Source organism: Dryobates pubescens, chromosome 9 (assembly GCF_014839835.1).
Source record: "Dryobates pubescens isolate bDryPub1 chromosome 9, bDryPub1.pri, whole genome shotgun sequence".
In the NCBI taxonomy this organism is placed as follows: Eukaryota; Metazoa; Chordata; class Aves; order Piciformes; family Picidae; genus Dryobates; species Dryobates pubescens.
In genome coordinates, this window is record NC_071620.1 from 34,335,296 (window position 1) to 34,351,807 (window position 16,512).

The window sequence follows — 16,512 nt, forward strand, 5'->3', positions numbered from 1 at the left end:
TAAGAGTTGTGCATTTCTTAAGAGTTGTTTTCTCTTATTTCTCTATTGTAAGATGCTAAGTAGACCAGTAGGAACCAATCTAAATATGATACTACCTCTTGCAAATGCAAGGAACAAAATGACTGTTGTTACCATGATCATTTGAGGATACTGGAGGAGAAATTACTTTGAAGGTGAAGGCTGATGCAGTAGTAGAGACATGAGCTTGGAAACTAGCAGCCTTGTGGTTTAATAAGCTAAGGTATGATTGTTCATATTGTTTGGCAAGTGTGCTAAGAACTTGCTTTATTGTATTCTCATTTACAGTAAAGACTGGGACAAAGCCCCCTGTGCTCTGCAGACTGAGCTCCAGTTCTGAATTCCGTGGGGTTAGGATATCAGCTTGGGTTTCTCAGGCAGCCAAAGAACAACTGAGGATTACTTCTGTATAAAACAATCCACAGTCCTCATTGCCCCCCCTTACCTCTCCAGCCCCTTCTGACCTGTTAATTAAAAACTAAATAAATTTTTCTCTATTCCTTCAGCAGGAGCATTCTGCAACACAGAAAACATTGTTTTACTTTCAGATTTTCTTTTTTATTTGGAAGGCAGAAGTTGTAACACAATTAAGTGAGGTAATAGTGGAATGAAAAGAGGAAGATTAAGAAGCAGTGTACAAGCCTGCTGTATCTGAAGTCAGTGGCATGACTTGTTAGATTGCAATCAGTTACTTAAAGGAATGTGTCCCTATTTGTTGCAGGTTGACCTCACGCGCACCTTCACCTTCCGCAACTCCAAGCAGACATACACAGGAATTCCCATTATAGTGGCAAACATGGACACTGTGGGGACATTTGAAATGGCTGTGGTTATGGCAAAAGTAAGTCTGGATTCTCATTACTGCAACAACTGGGAAGCCACTGGGTGACAGTAAGCAGCCTTTTCTAATTTGTAGCTGTGTTCGGTGGAGAACAGGGGGGCATGAGTTAAAAGATCCAGAGCAAGAAGGTGTGGTTTCAGTGCAAAGCAGCTGTGCTTGTGCAGCAATACAGCTACCAGAGACAGGGCTCCACATACAAGATGGAGACACTTACCGGGAAGCTTCCAGCTTCGATGTAGCTCAGATATTCAGATGAAGCTTCTAGAGCTCAGTTTGTGAGGTCTTTATTGTGCTCCCTTCCAGAAAAAAATTAGTAGCTTACAACAGTTTTGAAAGTGTCGATTACCGGATAAACCTGCAGCAGCCAGCAGTCACTAGTTAATTAGCCTCTGGCCTCAAGGCTCACCTTCAGTACTTAAGGACGTTCAGAATATTGACTGTAACTTCAGGAAACACATCAGAAACCTGATCTCCAGAGGTTGGATAAGTGTGCTACTTTGGCAAACCGTTTGGAGTTGCCTGGTCTGTTAATTACTGTTTTCTTTCAAACAGGACAAGGCTATGCTTAAAATGGGAATTTCTAGTATCTTGTTACTCCACAGCTGAGGGAAAGATTACTAACTTGGACATTAATATCAGTTTCCTTGTTTTCGCTAGCATGCAATGTTCACTGCAATTCACAAGCATTATTCTCTGGAAGAATGGAAACTGTTTGCTGCCAATCACCCAGAATGCCTTGAGGTACATTTTCATACTGTAAATTATTATGGCTTGTTGCTTTGATCTGAGCTCATATACACTGGAGTCTCTTGTGAATACTGTTGTCAAGTGAGGTTTTTGGGGATCGAAGATATTTGTTGTTCTTAAATGCATCAAGGGAAGTGGTTTGTCCTGGTTTAAAAAGAATAGCTATGTGAGTCCATTATGAAAGTGCTTATATTAAGATGCAAAAAAGCAAAGTTTGTGTTTGCCTGGAGTTGAAACAGAGAAATGTCCTGAACAAATAAGAAGGAAATACTTGGTCATAGCTGTAACTGCTCTGCCTCTGTTGCTGTCAGAAGCTGTGGTAGTCCTGGTGAGAGAGAAGCCCAAGACCACAAATGCAAATAGCTTTGAGTAACCCACCCTCAAGCTGGCCCTGTATGTCCTCATGCTAGGCAGAGTCTTTGCTATTCAGTGTGAAGGTGGATGCAGAGCTTTCAGGCTGGAGGGGCCCAGGTTCTGGGCCCAAGCAGGGATGAGCACTGAAAGTTATCAGAGCATATCTGTCCTCCATTTACATCCTTGCATTAGCGCTCACACTGTGTAACTACTAGCTGTGCTGCCCCACTTGTTCACAGGGTCCTAGCCTGAGCCATTACAGAGAAACACCATTTACTAAATTCAAACACTGACTTAAATACTGACTTTTTCATATCCTGATTTCTTCTGTGTCCTTCTGACAGGCCCCTGCTATTAGAAAAGGTGGTGTAAGAGCATGCCTGGCTGTCTCCCCTCCTCCTTGGAGTTCTGTACAGTGTTGAAACCTTTTTTGTACAGAAAAGAATACCACAAAGCTGTACTGCATGTTTACCTGTGGCACATTTTAGAATTACATTATAAAGTCTATTAATTACAGGATTGTCTGAAAGCAGCCTATCACATAGGATCATCAGGATTGCTAAGATGCCACTGTAGGGTAGAAAGTGGTCCCAGGAATATCTTGTCTCTGGACGCTTGGGCACTTAGAAGGTCTATTTGTGGTTCATAACCACTGGAGTAGGATCTCCTAGTGATTAAATACTGACTTGTTCTGTGACCCTGGATCTCTGCAGGGGTTTTGTGGGCCAGCAGCTGTGGAAACTATTTTTCTGTTGGAAAGAACTTAAGGAGGATAAAGGAGGAAGCAATCTGCTTGTTTTGAATGGTAGCTGACCCTGCTTGATGAGAGGGTTCTACTATACAGTCTCCAGAGGTCCCTTTCAAACTCAACTATTCTGTGATTCTGTAGATCACAGTAGTATCTGTTGAACTTAAAGGCCCAGATCCCACTCTCTGACAGTGCCCCAAATTTTGCCACTCTGCCTTCCTGGAAATATGCCAAGTTAGGGCTTCTCTTTCATTTGTGTTAATATGAATATGGCTGAGCTGTCAGCCATCTCAGGTGATGATTATATTTGTCTGTGAGAATCCACTTGTGAATGAAGAGCTGATAAAATGATAATTTTGCTTTGTTTTAAAGCCTTTCAACAAAACAAAAGTAACACTGATGTTCCCAGGAAGGTATTTATTTCATGTTAAGTAGTATGATTTTCTTTGGTTTTCAGTACAAGTCCTCTCAAAGCTATACAGAAAAAGACACACAAGGTGGGTGTTTATCCCAGTTTTCACAAACTGCTACTCCCTTTTGTTCTCCCTGTCTTTCTAGCATGTAGCAGCAAGCTCAGGTAGTGGAAAAGATGATTTGGACAAGTTGACAAGTATTCTGGAGGCCATTCCATCCATCAGGTACATCTGCCTGGATGTGGCAAACGGCTATTCTGAGCACTTCGTGAAGTTTGTGAAGTCTGTCCGTGCCCTGTTCCCACATCACACCATTATGGTAAGTGTGTAGACAGGATGGAGGGGGTTCTGTACAGGAACAGGGCCCAGAGTTTAGCTGGTAGGCATCAGAAGCTCTGTGGTAGCTCCATCAATTTTAGAAAAGGAAGACCGAAAGAAAAAGTATGACTCAAACCTCTTGTCTTCCAGACACACACAAGTGGACGGGTACCCTTTTGGGAATACAGAGGGCAGCTTTATTCACCTACCCTTTCAACTCAGCAAGATGTTGACTCTGAGCCATATGACAATTGTTTAATAGCATGTTGGCTTTGTCAGTCTTCCATTGCTGATAATTTCTGTGGGACTATTCAGTGTGTGCTCTGATAGAGCAGTTTGATGTTGGCAGGACAGGCTGAGTGGATCAAATGCTTTTCCTACTCACATCCTTCTTGCCACACCAGGTGTGACCTCTAAGCATAAAGTGTGTAGGTGTATTTGGGTGATTCCAAGGCGAGGTTTGCTGTGAGAATGCACTGATGTTTTGGGCTAGTTGAGGCCAATAACTGTTTTCATCCATTAGATCACTGTGAAGACAACTAAACATAGACTAATGTTTGCCTATGATAAGTATCATAGAGTGTTGTGTAATGAACAGGGTCATTAGGGAGCAAACAGTCAGTGCTGGTGCTTTTTATGTCCTTTCTGTGATGGTGATATCCCTTCTCAGTGCAGTAATGCCATTATTCCTCTAGCCCTTTTGCACTAAGAGCAGGGTGTTTGCATTGACGTAGGACTCCTTGCAACAGAGCCCCTACTCCTGTGTGTTTCCCAGGGCCCTTGAAGAAGTGGGTCTGAATTTGTTTCCCTGATAATAGCAGAAATTGACAAACAAGCAGCAGATTCTTAATGAGGCTACCAGCTTTTCTTCCAGCCAGTGTAGCAAAAAATCATGTTTAGGCAACACTTTCTCACTTTCTCATGCCAGACACAAAGCTTCACACCTGCAAAGTAAACGTGGAGTAGGAATGGTCATAAATACACACTGGCTTGGTTCAGTAGTGAACTGCATGGTCAAGCCACTCAGGGGAGACTATTTTCTTTCCTTCCATATTGGAGAAAGGTGGTGTTCTTGCCTCTGAATTATGGTGGCGTTGGAAAGTGGAATTAAGCCTTAGGGGTTCCAGATTCCCATAGGCTAATATAAATAGATGTCCTTTCTCAGCTGCTAGCAGACCTTAGGAACCTTTGTAGTATGGCCATACTTCCCATGGCTTTGGAGAAAGCTTTTGGAACCATGAAGTAATAGATGTGGTCTTTCTGAGCTTCTTGCTCCTTTTTCACTGCAGTGAGGGAAGGATTTTTTTCTTAGTTTGAATCTGAAGTATTGCCCTTAGTAATATGATTACTCCAGTGTCTTTGGCTTGAAGAGTTGTGGGAGGGACCTTAAAGCATGCAGTTAAAAAAAAATTCTGTATCAAAAGTGGAAAGGAAATCGTGTCCTCTGCTCCTCCACCTCCCCACAGACTGCTGACTTTGCTGACTGAGGAGGGAAAACAACCAAGATGAATTGCTCAGAAAGCACAGGTCAATGTCAAAGTCACATATTAAGCCCAGATTTCAGTCTTGAGTTCTGGAGCCAGTCCCATCTACTTCCCAAATCTGTTAAGCTACCTGCTTAGTTTCTCTGCTTCTGTGACGAAGGTTATTGTTAGTCCAAGTCCCATTGTTCTGACAGTACCACCTGCTTGAACATACACACAGCCCTGACCTGTTCAGCTGCCTTTTCTGACTAGCTCCTTTCTGTGAAGGCGGCTTACTATGGCTCATGGTTTTAATCTCCTGCATGTGGATAATTTACATTCCTAAAAGCTTGCTAACAAACTTGGGGTGTTCAAAAAGCTTCTGTTTTCTAGAGTCTCTGCAGTCCCTGAAATTCTCTGAACAAGAGACACACACTTCTACCCCGCTTCCAAATGAATTTACTTTACACTCTGTGCCAAGATGGCATTTTGCAGCTATTCCTGGCTTAAATGCAGGCTCCTTTTTATGATACTCTGGAAGACATGTCCTGCTGCTACTTGTTCTGTCTTCTTTGATGTCTCTCTGCTATGCCTCCTGTAGCTCTGCTGTTGTAGCTTTCAAACAAAAGGGTTAGCAGTTAAAGAGAAGGTACAAAAATAAAGAAGCTTTCTCATAGCTGAAAGGGATCTCCAGGACCTTGCAGGCTGCCTTGTTTGCTTTCCTCAGCATGACGATTCATTCCACAGTCAGCTGCAGAGCAGTACATAACAGTAACCTAACCCCAGGGCACAAGGAATGTGTGTCCTCAGGGGCCATGGAATGGGTTCAGCTCTGAGGCTGAAAGGTGATGTACAAAGCAACTGTGCTTAACGTAGTACACTTTGTGGCTGATACTCCAGTGCAGATGGAGGATGTCTCTTATGTGATGACCTTTCAAATGCATGGTTTTGCCTTTTTAAATACTTTCTCTTATAATCATGTTACCTTGTATTGTTCTGCCTGACTCTGACAAGCTGTTTTCACTCACCTTTCATAGTAATTTACAAAGAAGATCAGTCTTTTGGCACACGAAGGATAGGGTGGACAAACAGGAGCACAAAGGCACAACATGACTTGCCTTACATTGAGGATGGAGGGAGAACATTATTCAAGCCTTTTACAAACACAGCACTGCCTCCCAGAATCAAGAGTAATGGTCCAGTGGGGTGTTATACTGTGGCACAACATCGTGTGCTTGGGTTTTGCCTGCCTGCTGAAGTCTAAAGCAAAACTTCAGCTGACATTCACAATTGAGGGTCCAAGCCTGTATATTGCAGTAAGCGTAGTCCTTATTTGTTAGTGTAACTGTAGACATTATGGTTCCTCTCTGTTACCGGAAGTCTGTTTAGCAAGCTCAGTTATCTTTGCCAGCAAGCTTTTCCAAGTTTTTGTTGCAAAGTTTTCTTTTCAATGTGTTCTCTGTTCACTACACAGAAGAAACCCTAGGGACAGGAACAAGGAGTGTGGCAGGAGTGAAAAGCAGGAACACACTTGCGGATGCTGTAGCACCCACAAGATGTGGGCCAGAAAGGGAAGCAAGTGGAATCATAAAGCAGGAACATAAGTAAACAGCATGGGCCAGAAACTATTGCTCCACTTTAAGTCAGCAGCAGAACTTATCAGGGCTTTAGTAGAGGGAGAATTCATTCAAAGAATGACATGCAGACTGATCTCAGTTTCTCTCTGTAACACACAGCAAGAGTCAGTCCAGTCCAGTCATGTCCAGCATGGTGGGGGGTCTCAGAGCAGAGAGCAGGGGGGATACTAGGGTAGGGTACAGTGATACTGCCAAGGCTGTCTTGGGTCAGCCACAGTAGAGTGCAAACACCCACCTGGTATGGCTCAGCCTTGCAAAGGCCATCATCCCTCCATCTTATGGTAAAGCACCCCTTGCTTTGGTGGGTGGGAAGTGTCCTCTGGCAGTGATCCTGATAGTGTGGAGGCACAGACTGTGCTTTCCTCATAGGATACATGAAGAAAGTTTGAGAACTGTTGTCACAGACACTTCTCCTCAGCTTGATCCATTGCCATTTGCCAGCAGCTTTCAATCAGGGCGGCAGTGTTCCTGTCTTAGTGTGAGTTGATATTTATAGCAGGCTTTTATGAGGCACAGTATCAAATGCCTGACTGAAATTCAGAGGCACTGCCCTACTGTGTTCACTGATTTTGTATCTCTGTCTGAGAAGCTGTAGCCTTTATAATCCTGTTAGGTGAAATCTTGATCCCATTAAAGTCAGTAGTGAAACTCCCTTTGACTTTTCTGAGGCCAGGATTTCCCTCAGGACTGACCCACAGTTCAGTCAGCCTCGATACTGCTGGAATGAGCCAGGGTAATGCTTACTTGAAACCTCACACAGAGTGATGGTACAGCTGAGTGTTGCCCTGAATGTGTAAGGCCTGGGTAATATTGTTGTAGCCCCTAATAACTGACCACACTGAAAGCATTACTGATGCTGTTATTTTACTGCCAGGAGTCACAGTTAGGTTAGCAGTAACGTAATTACCAGGCTACACCTCTTTCAAGAAAGCCAGCTCTATAAATGCATTAGTACATGGCTTGTTATTCACATGAACATAGTTTTCACTAATAGAGTACATCCACCAATTTCTGTGGACCCTGACTGCTTGCCCAAATGCACATCAAAATTTATTGTCAGTAGTGGCTTCTTAGTACAAGTTCCATTTTATATTCTGAGTTAATTTTAAGGGGGTTTCATCTCTGTAGTCTCAGACTTTCTATATTCACCTTTTCACATTTTTTTTTTTATAGTTGAAGTATTCTGGCTTTACCTTACAGGTGGGGCTTTCAAAAGCCCTTTTGTCTCTCTTCAGCTGTCACACTGACATCAGTGGTAAAGCAAGCATTTGTTTCTGTGGAAGCAGAGTTCAGCTGGATGTGAGAAAACAGCTTTCCCTGCTCTTCAGCTGTGAAACTAAGGTCTCTTCACATGCAGTTAGCTGTGCCTCTTGTGTTTCTGTGCTCTCATGAGGTCTGCAAACGATTACCTAAAAGAAGGCGGCCTGTCATCAGCAGGTTGAAGCCTGCTATGTAGAGCTGCATGTCTTCCCTGAAAACTCGTTAAGGATCTGTAGATTGAGAAAGACAGAAACCAATGATGTGTGTACATGCATTCCAGGAAAAAAATGTATGCTGGGGACATAACGTGCTTTTCCCTGCTAGGATGAGCATTTTGAATCAACATATGCAGTTCCAGCATTCTCTGGTAGTAACTTAGCATTAAACGTCTGGTTAGCATTTCTGAAAAGACAGTTTGACAACCTGCTATGCTCTGCTAATAAGACGACACTGCTGTTTAACTTAAATACAGACTTCAGCTCCAATCTCATGGAACCACTGGCTTTAATACCCATTTGTTCCTGCAGGTACTGCGGTATTTTACCAAGTTGTAATGTGCTGCGTGTCATACTGTGCAGGTAGTCATCTGCCTTCCAAATGTCAGCTGCTTCTGTAATGTAAGCAGTGTGCTCTCTGCCGCACCTTACTGTGGAGTGCGCAGCACTTAGTGTAACAGATTATCACTGAGGCAGAAAGGAAGCACGATTAAGCTGGAAACGCTGTGCCTATTCTATATTCTTTATTTCCTGACTTTTCTGGTTTGTTCTGGTTTATTTTCTTTTTAATCAATATCAGCAGTGTTGAGCAAAAGTAAGCAGTGCTCTGTCACAGACCACAAATTGCTGCCTTACAGTATCATTGTTTCGTAAGTGCCTCAGGTGGTGGCTTGTCAGCTATTTCAGGCTGATGAAAGGGGGAAGTAAAATTCATTAAAAATAAATAAATGGTAAAATAGGAGGCAAAAATCAGTAAGTGGAGAATAAGGCCTGCCCAGCATTCATTCCCTTGGTAGCTGTTACCTTCAGCAAGAGTTTTGTTTCAATAGAAAATAAGAAAAGATTAAGTAAGGATTTAAGGATTTGCTTCCTGCTTTGCCCATATCAGCACTGCCACAAACACTTGCTAAATCTGGGAATATCACACATAAGAGGTTTTATGAACCTCTCTGGATCCTAAATTCAGGTGTCCACAAATTAATACCCTATCAGGACAAGTGCATAATGGATGATGCAGGTAATGACTTGTGGTTCATGCAGGTTTATTGTATGCATTTTTTTCTTAGTTAGGAGCATGCTGTAGACATGAAACAAGTGACAGAGCTGAAATGCAAACCATACTTAGTTTTCAAATATCCAGTAGAACAATGGGTCTGATGAGATCCAGAGTACTGACAGAGCTAGCAGATGGTACAGCAGGACCCCTCTCCATCACCAGCCAAAGGGAGAGAGGTCCCTGCTGACAGAAGGCTATCCAACGTTAGTTGAGTTTATAAGAAGAATGTGAGTAAAGACCTGGGAAACTAGAGACCTGTTAGTCTAACCTCAGTAGCAGGAGAAATTATGGAGAAGATCATGGTGAGTGCTGTTGAAAGGCATTTAAAGAACAGTGCAGTGTGCAGGCATGATCAACATGGGTTCATGAAAGGAAAGTCCTATTTAGTTTAATAACCTGTGATAAGATCACCAGGCCTAATGGATGAAGTGGTGGATGCAGTGTTTCTGGATTTTAGTAAGCCTTTTGATACTGTGCCTCACAGCTTCCTTCTGGACAAGTTGTCCAGCTGTGAGATGAGCAGTCCGCAGTGTGCTGGGTGAAGAATGGCAGGGCTTAAATTGTTGCAGTTGCAGATGATGTGGTTGGGAGCATCTGGGTGAGGATTAGGAGGATGGAAAATGAAGCTGCTATCCTAATGGGATCTTGAGGATTAGGGTCTGCTGGACCAATCATGACATTTTTTGACTTGAGAATGTACCTGTGTGATTTGTTTAATCTCTGTGACATGCCCAATGAACAATACAGTGAACTATATTCTTCCTAAATCTATATAGTTCAACTCATGAAAACTTGGGCTAAGACTCTGTATTGTTGTTCTTAGCCTTTACTGCAGTAGCCTTGAAATCCCCCATATATGAGATGCTGTTCCTTCTGTCTAGGCAGGCAATGTGGTGACAGGAGAGATGGTAGAAGAACTTATTCTTTCCGGAGCAGATATTATTAAAGTGGGTATTGGACCAGGTAAGTCAAATCTAATCAAGGTGACTTAAGGTAATGGTGGTGGAAGAGTTGCTCACATGAAACCAGTGTATTATGCTGTTTGCCTGTCCATTGGGATGCTTAGAGCCACAAAGGTTAATAAAGTAACAATGCCCTTGCACAGAGCATATTTAAGAACTCCAAGGCCAGGGTGCTAGTGTTTCATACTGCAAAGCATACCTATTGCATCTTCTGGCAGCGAAGATGCCTATTATTGGACACATTTAGTTGCTGACATTATCACTGCTAATATGTGTTGTGTTTAGGGACGCTTTTCCTATCCTGTTGCAAAACAGCTGAATCATGCCAACTAAAGCTCACATGATACTGTCTTCAGGTATCCACTTCTATCAAGGTTTCTGAGTAGCTTTGTGATTGTGTTCTCTTAAGCTGAGGTTGCCTATTTTGTCAAATCTTCAAAGATGAAATAGCATTGAGTGTGAAGTATGGATAGTAATTGCCTCTAATTGTTACTATTGCTTGGGAGACAAAACTTACATTAATGCACTTCTGTGTTACCTGTTACTGTAACAATCCCATGGATAATTGGGAAGACCTTAAACTTAGAGTTTTTTTGCTACTTCCCTAATAATGTTTTCTGCCATATTCTACCATATTACCTTCATTTTTTTTCTTCCCTTGTGCATTTCTTCATGTGATCCTTCATGTCAGATTTTCTTCTTAGACTGCATCTGGGATCATCACACATGGGTTAGATTTAAAGTGGATAACGGAAGTGCACTGACAGTGTAGCTGTAATCAGTCACATTTACTCTACAATACCAAATAGTTCTGGTCAATGAGTGGATAATTTGAGCAGAGCAAATGATTTAGTTATGCCCAGGAGGACAGCAAATAACAATAAATACTGCAATATACATGAAGCATAAAAACCAGCAATGTTGTGGTGAAATTGTTACAAGCAAATTCAGGTATAACAGAAGAATTATTATAGTTCATGGCTTTGAAGTGGAAAAAGTTAGGAGTAAATACCCTCCCTAGAGATCTTCCTGAACAGATCTGTACAAGTTGACCACACAAACCCGCAAGTAAAGTTCCTCACAGAAGATAGGATCTTGAATCTCTTTTCCAGATAACGGTGCATCCTGTGTAAAATGGCAGTGATTGATTATAAAGCATTACATATACAAGTATAGACCCTGAGGAGATAGTTTTAAAACTAATTTTCTTCCTACATTGCAGAAATACTTCTGAGTGGTTTCACCATATCAGTTCTTTGAAAGATCTTTGGAAACTTTCCCTTTACTTCTATACGTGGATGTCAGCTGAGTGAAGGGATCCAGAGTATACTGCCATTGATTATTGTTCTGTATGGTCTGTATCTTATAAGACCTGGGCTGGCAACAAACCATCCTCATTTTAATTCTTAATTTGAAGAGAAGAATAGGGAAGATATTTCAAAAGATCTATAGCTGTGTTACCATACTGAACTGTAACTGAAGTGGGGTTTTTATATATATATATGTACCTTTATGTTTAGATACAGATACATACAAGCACCATGGATGGGTGTAATATAGTAATAGGTAATACAGTTTAATAATCAGATAAAATTGGCATATTTCCAGTAATACTACACTGTACAGCTTTCTGATGGTTACTGATCCCACTTTTAAAATACTGTGTGCTGATTTGCCTATATTCCAAAACTACTGGAATCAACCAAGTATTTCTACCATAAATACTAGGCAAAAAATGTTTCTCTCTCCCTTGTGGAATATTGCCACAAAAAACTCACAGATAAACACCCCCCCCCCCCCCCCCCCCCCAACACTGCCCTTCCCCCCCAGATTTTCCCTATTATTTTTTAAAACATATGTAGAAAAGAGATAAAAGTACTGCTTCCAGTAAATAGTTGGGCATCAAATGTTGCTGCTAAGTCTCATGGCTTATGACTTTAGTCCCTCTTCCCTTTGGGCACCTCAGTCAGATTTGCTTTCTTGTGATGCTGTAATTCCCTCACCAGGTAGCACTACTGATGTTACCTAAACTGAGAATTGTGGTCCTGGAGAGGAGAGGATTGGTGTTAGTCACCTCAATTACTGCTCTCACAAAGTGGTGAGATGGAATTTCAAAACTCAAGTTCCTACGTGTTCCTTATATCCACAGGAAGCCAACATGGGCAGTAGAGGGAAAAATTAATACAGACAGAAACTTTTTTTTCCTCATAAGCAAAAGGAAACAAGCACTATTTTTTCTGACTACAGTTTTGTTTTCTTCTGTTCTCTTTCCTAGGTTCAGTATGTACCACTCGGATTAAGACAGGGGTGGGCTATCCGCAGCTAAGTGCTGTTATTGAGTGCGCAGACTCAGCACATGGCTTGAAAGGACATATCATCTCTGTAAGTAAATATCATCTACTCTCACATTCCCACTGCGCAAATCTTTAGAGAATAGAAGAATCAAACAGTCCAGTACCTGCTGCATGTTAAAGGCTGTCCTTCTGCCACGTCTCCAGGTGACCCCTGTACTTGCTCCTAGGGTGGTCAGTGGAAATTCAAATGTAAAGAAACCAACTCCCTCTCATGTTTAAAAAGACTTGAGCACCTTGCTCCTCTGTGTGCTTTTGGAAAGCTGCTTCTTGCTCCCTGAATGCAGTAAGCTGTTAGGTGAACAGAAAAGGAAGCCTGATAGCATTTTCACATTGAAGCAAGCAGTAATTGTTATAAAAGATTTCTGAAAAATGAGTGAAATGAAGACAGGGCCTTCCCCAGGGAGAGGAAGTGAGGGACAGGCAAGCAGTAGAGGGGAGTACAAGACAAAACAATGTGAGTCCATCTGTGCTCTAGTAGCTGGACTGATTCAGATAGCAGAGCTCTCTGTGCAGGGGCAGGAGTGCTTCAGAGGTGGCTCTGTTGATCTAAACAGGCATGTGAGCCACTTAAGTTGTCACGAAGTTCTAGGGGAATAACAAGTCTGTAGAGAAAAACAGTGCATGTATTTATGTTGATGGCTAATGGTAGCTCCCATTAGCAAGACCAGATTTACCTCACAGAACAAGTAAATCCGCAAGCATGGCCTCAGACTGAGCTAGACCACAGCCTTCAGCACCAGAGGTTCTGTGTACTTCAGCTTGCCCAGCCCAGTCACTGTGACGCAGTGGCTGTGTCAGGCTTGCACAAGGCACTGCAGGCTGTCTGTGAGACAGCTGGTAATCTGGAAGGCATAGGGACTATCCATCATGCTGTGCTCACAGGTACACTCACAGGCAGCCCTGGAAGAGGCCACACTGTATTTTAGATCTACTGCCAAATGTAATCACTGCAAAGCCCAATGTTGTTTGACTTGGTTGTGGCTAGTATCCATCTGAGGAAGGGTGTGTGCTGTGTTGTTAAGGAAGGAGGGGAAAGGAGAAAAAACTCCAGATGGGCAAAAACCGTGGATGGGCAAAGGGCTTGACTGTATTTCTTGGAGCTGTGGGTATACTGGAGCAAGAAAGTAAGTGTATGTTACAATCAGATCATTCTTGCTCTTCGTTATCAATGCACATTCCCTCCTCTCAATGGAAAAACAGTCTTGTACTTTATGACTTGGGTAGTATTACAAATGTTTGTCTATTGCAGACACAGCACATGTGAGTAATAGAGCATGAAAGACTGGTTAATTACTATGAGTGCTGGATAACTATAGGTGTCATCCTAGCAGTGGTTCAGAAATCCATCCTAATTTGGCCATAATTATTTTCTGCAAGCAACCTTTAGAAGAATGTTGTTCTGATTTTACAAGGAAACAGGGAGTGTGTATTTAGACTGTTGAAAAAGGTGATGATTCTGTATTATTTATTCCTCCTCTCATTTCCTGCTTTGGATATAGATCAGTTTCTAACCTGCTTAGGTCATGTTGGCTTCAGTGAGCAGCTGTCAATCCCCTAGCCATTAGGGGAGGGCAATTTAATACCTCTCTGCTACAACATCTGGGCCAAGAGGATTACCTTCGGCTGTTACTGGGGTCTCTAACACCACTGCAACTCAACTCTGTCACCCAAACTCAGGAGACTAAAGCAAGACATTATACCTGAATTCTGCAACATTCAGATGCATATTGGTGGGTTTATTGGGGAAAGAAAAGGCTGAACTGCATGGTCATTGCCAGAGCTCTGACAAGGGTATCACAAAAGAGAGGTGTCTTCCTGAGGGAAAAACACTATATGGGAGCAAGCCTCATATATAATTTGGTTTAGGGGCAACAAGTATACGTGGCATCCCTTACAATGTCTCACTAGTGTCATCATATAGATTCAGGAGTGGGCACACCCAGCCTGAACTAAAGGAGACCTCTATAGTCAGAGTACTCCCACAGCTGTTTATGTCCATTCAGCAGGAAAATTTGGAGGACTTCTTTTATTGATATGGAAGTAGCGGGAAAGATGTGAAAAGATTGAAAGCCTACCAGCTATACCCATGCAAATTATAGCTAATGGCATGATATGGGTTAGAGCATTGGCATGCCCTCTTGCATCCATGTCTGGCTTGTCCAGTACTTTCATCAACCCGCTCCTCTTTCTTGTTACATTATGAGTCCCACTCACTCAGAAAATTCTGGTGCTGAGAGCAGTACAGGCACTGAGAGGAACACAGCACAGTTGAAGCTCATTCTGTAGTAGCTCTGCTAGGATGGCAGCACAGACTGGTATCTAAAATATTTGTACTGCTGAAGTGATCATGTATGGTGTTTTGGGAGCTGATGTAGCCCCAGAGAATGTGGCAATATTTAGGCAAATGTGGTAGTCCAAGTGAACACCTGTTGTCTCTACAGAGTCATTTACTCAGAGAAGGGAGAAGGCAAAAATGCACCATTTGCTTTCCTCATGCTAAATTATCTTGAAGAACTCAAAGCTCACATCAGAAATGAATCTTTCATGACTCACTGAAAGAAGAGTGGAAACCCTATCAAAGATACAAGCACTGTTTCTGTCCTTTGCTATTCGTCTGAGAGCCAATGGTCTCAGTTTTCATTCTTGCTAATCCATTGGCCTTGAGAAAATGCAGCAGTGAGTTACAGTGGAGGGGCCATTTAGCAGGAGAGCTCCTTCAGAGATGTCCTACTTGAGATAAAGTTTCTGTCTCTTGTAGGTCAGAGAACTGCTCTGCTGGACAGAGAGGCAGTCACGTATTCTAGTAAGCCATCTATGTGAGGAATGGAAAGCAACCTTGCATGTGACCTCTCTTGGCTATCCTTTGATAGAGATCACTATTTCCCCTTCACCCTGCTTGAGTGGGCCACCAGAGTTCAGTGAAAAGAATGACTAAGGGGTTCTTTATGCAGCCTCTGCCATACCATCTCTTCCTCCACAGAGAAAAATGCCCAGCATATGTAGTTCAGAATAAAGCACCATATGTATTGTTTCTGCTGCTGTATGTGCCATGTACTTTATATATCTTCTGCATAATAAATAGCTGTCTGTTTGCTGATACTGTGAAGTGCTAGTTAGACAGTTTATTATAAAGGTTGCTTGAAATACACAAATCATCACTATAAACATAAGTGGCATGTAATACTAAATATTCCACCAGTTCATACTGTTTTTCTATACTGTATTTCTTTTCCTCAGGCCAGATTTTGTTGTAAAATGCTTTATCTGTTTGGAGAAGGAGATTGTGGAAAATAACATTCTTTTAACCATGTCAAAATAATTCTGTTGACTGGAAAGTTGTTTTGCTCTCACCTTCATATCAGCATCCAGTTGTCTCTCACACCTTCTACAGGTCCCATGGCTACCCTTCTAACTAGGCTTACTTCAGGATAGTGCAGGTTGTCGTAAATTTCAGGGGGGCATTTGTACTGATACATTTCCCCAGAGCTCTGAGGTAGGGGCTGAGCCTGCAACAAGCTCCATGACTGAAGGCCAGCAGTTCTACAAGTCATTTTGAGTCCAGGCAAGGCCTCTGTTGGGACAAGCTGAACTGCAAGGGGAAGCTTCCCAGACAATGCAGCAGAATCAGAGTCTTGCTTGCTCAAGAGAGCATTTGATTTTTTACATGGAATGAATGTATAGCTTTATTATATGACATCCTCTGGCATAACTGCTTAGTGTGTCCCATTTTTGTTCCCTTTTCTGTGAATCACTACATTTACCTGTTTATGTGAAGAAGTGGAGGCATCTACAGATAAAGAAGTGCTGTGACTCATCATCATCAGTTCCTTTTATCTTAAATGGTAACTCGTGAGCTCTTTGGAGTCTCTTAATCTGCTCAGGATTTTGTAATTTAGTGACATTCAAAGTGATATTTTTTGAAGCACATGATTAATGGCTGCACACTATTGCTTCCATCCCCATGGTACTTCTGAAAGCGTAAAGCCTCCATCACTGCTACTAGTGGGTTAATTATAAAAGTCAGAAACTGAGCTACTTAGTAAGAATAGACTGAAACCCTTCTGCCAGAGAGCATTCATATCCAGGCTGTCTCAGTCAGACAGTAAGAGTCAGGAAATTCCTGAC

The 16,512-nt window shown here is 42.3% G+C and overlaps 1 protein-coding gene across 1 annotated transcript in view; it reads left to right on the forward strand.

The window, feature by feature from the left end:
- Positions 1-16,512, forward strand: part of GMPR (guanosine monophosphate reductase) — a 43,131-nt gene that overhangs the window by 4,364 nt on the left and 22,255 nt on the right. The window contains exons 2-6 of the mRNA XM_009898095.2: positions 740-859; positions 1,517-1,600; positions 3,267-3,440; positions 9,953-10,034; positions 12,309-12,415. Of these exons, the coding sequence (XP_009896397.1) occupies positions 740-859; positions 1,517-1,600; positions 3,267-3,440; positions 9,953-10,034; positions 12,309-12,415 (567 nt within the window). The remainder of the gene's footprint in view (positions 1-739; positions 860-1,516; positions 1,601-3,266; positions 3,441-9,952; positions 10,035-12,308; positions 12,416-16,512) is intronic.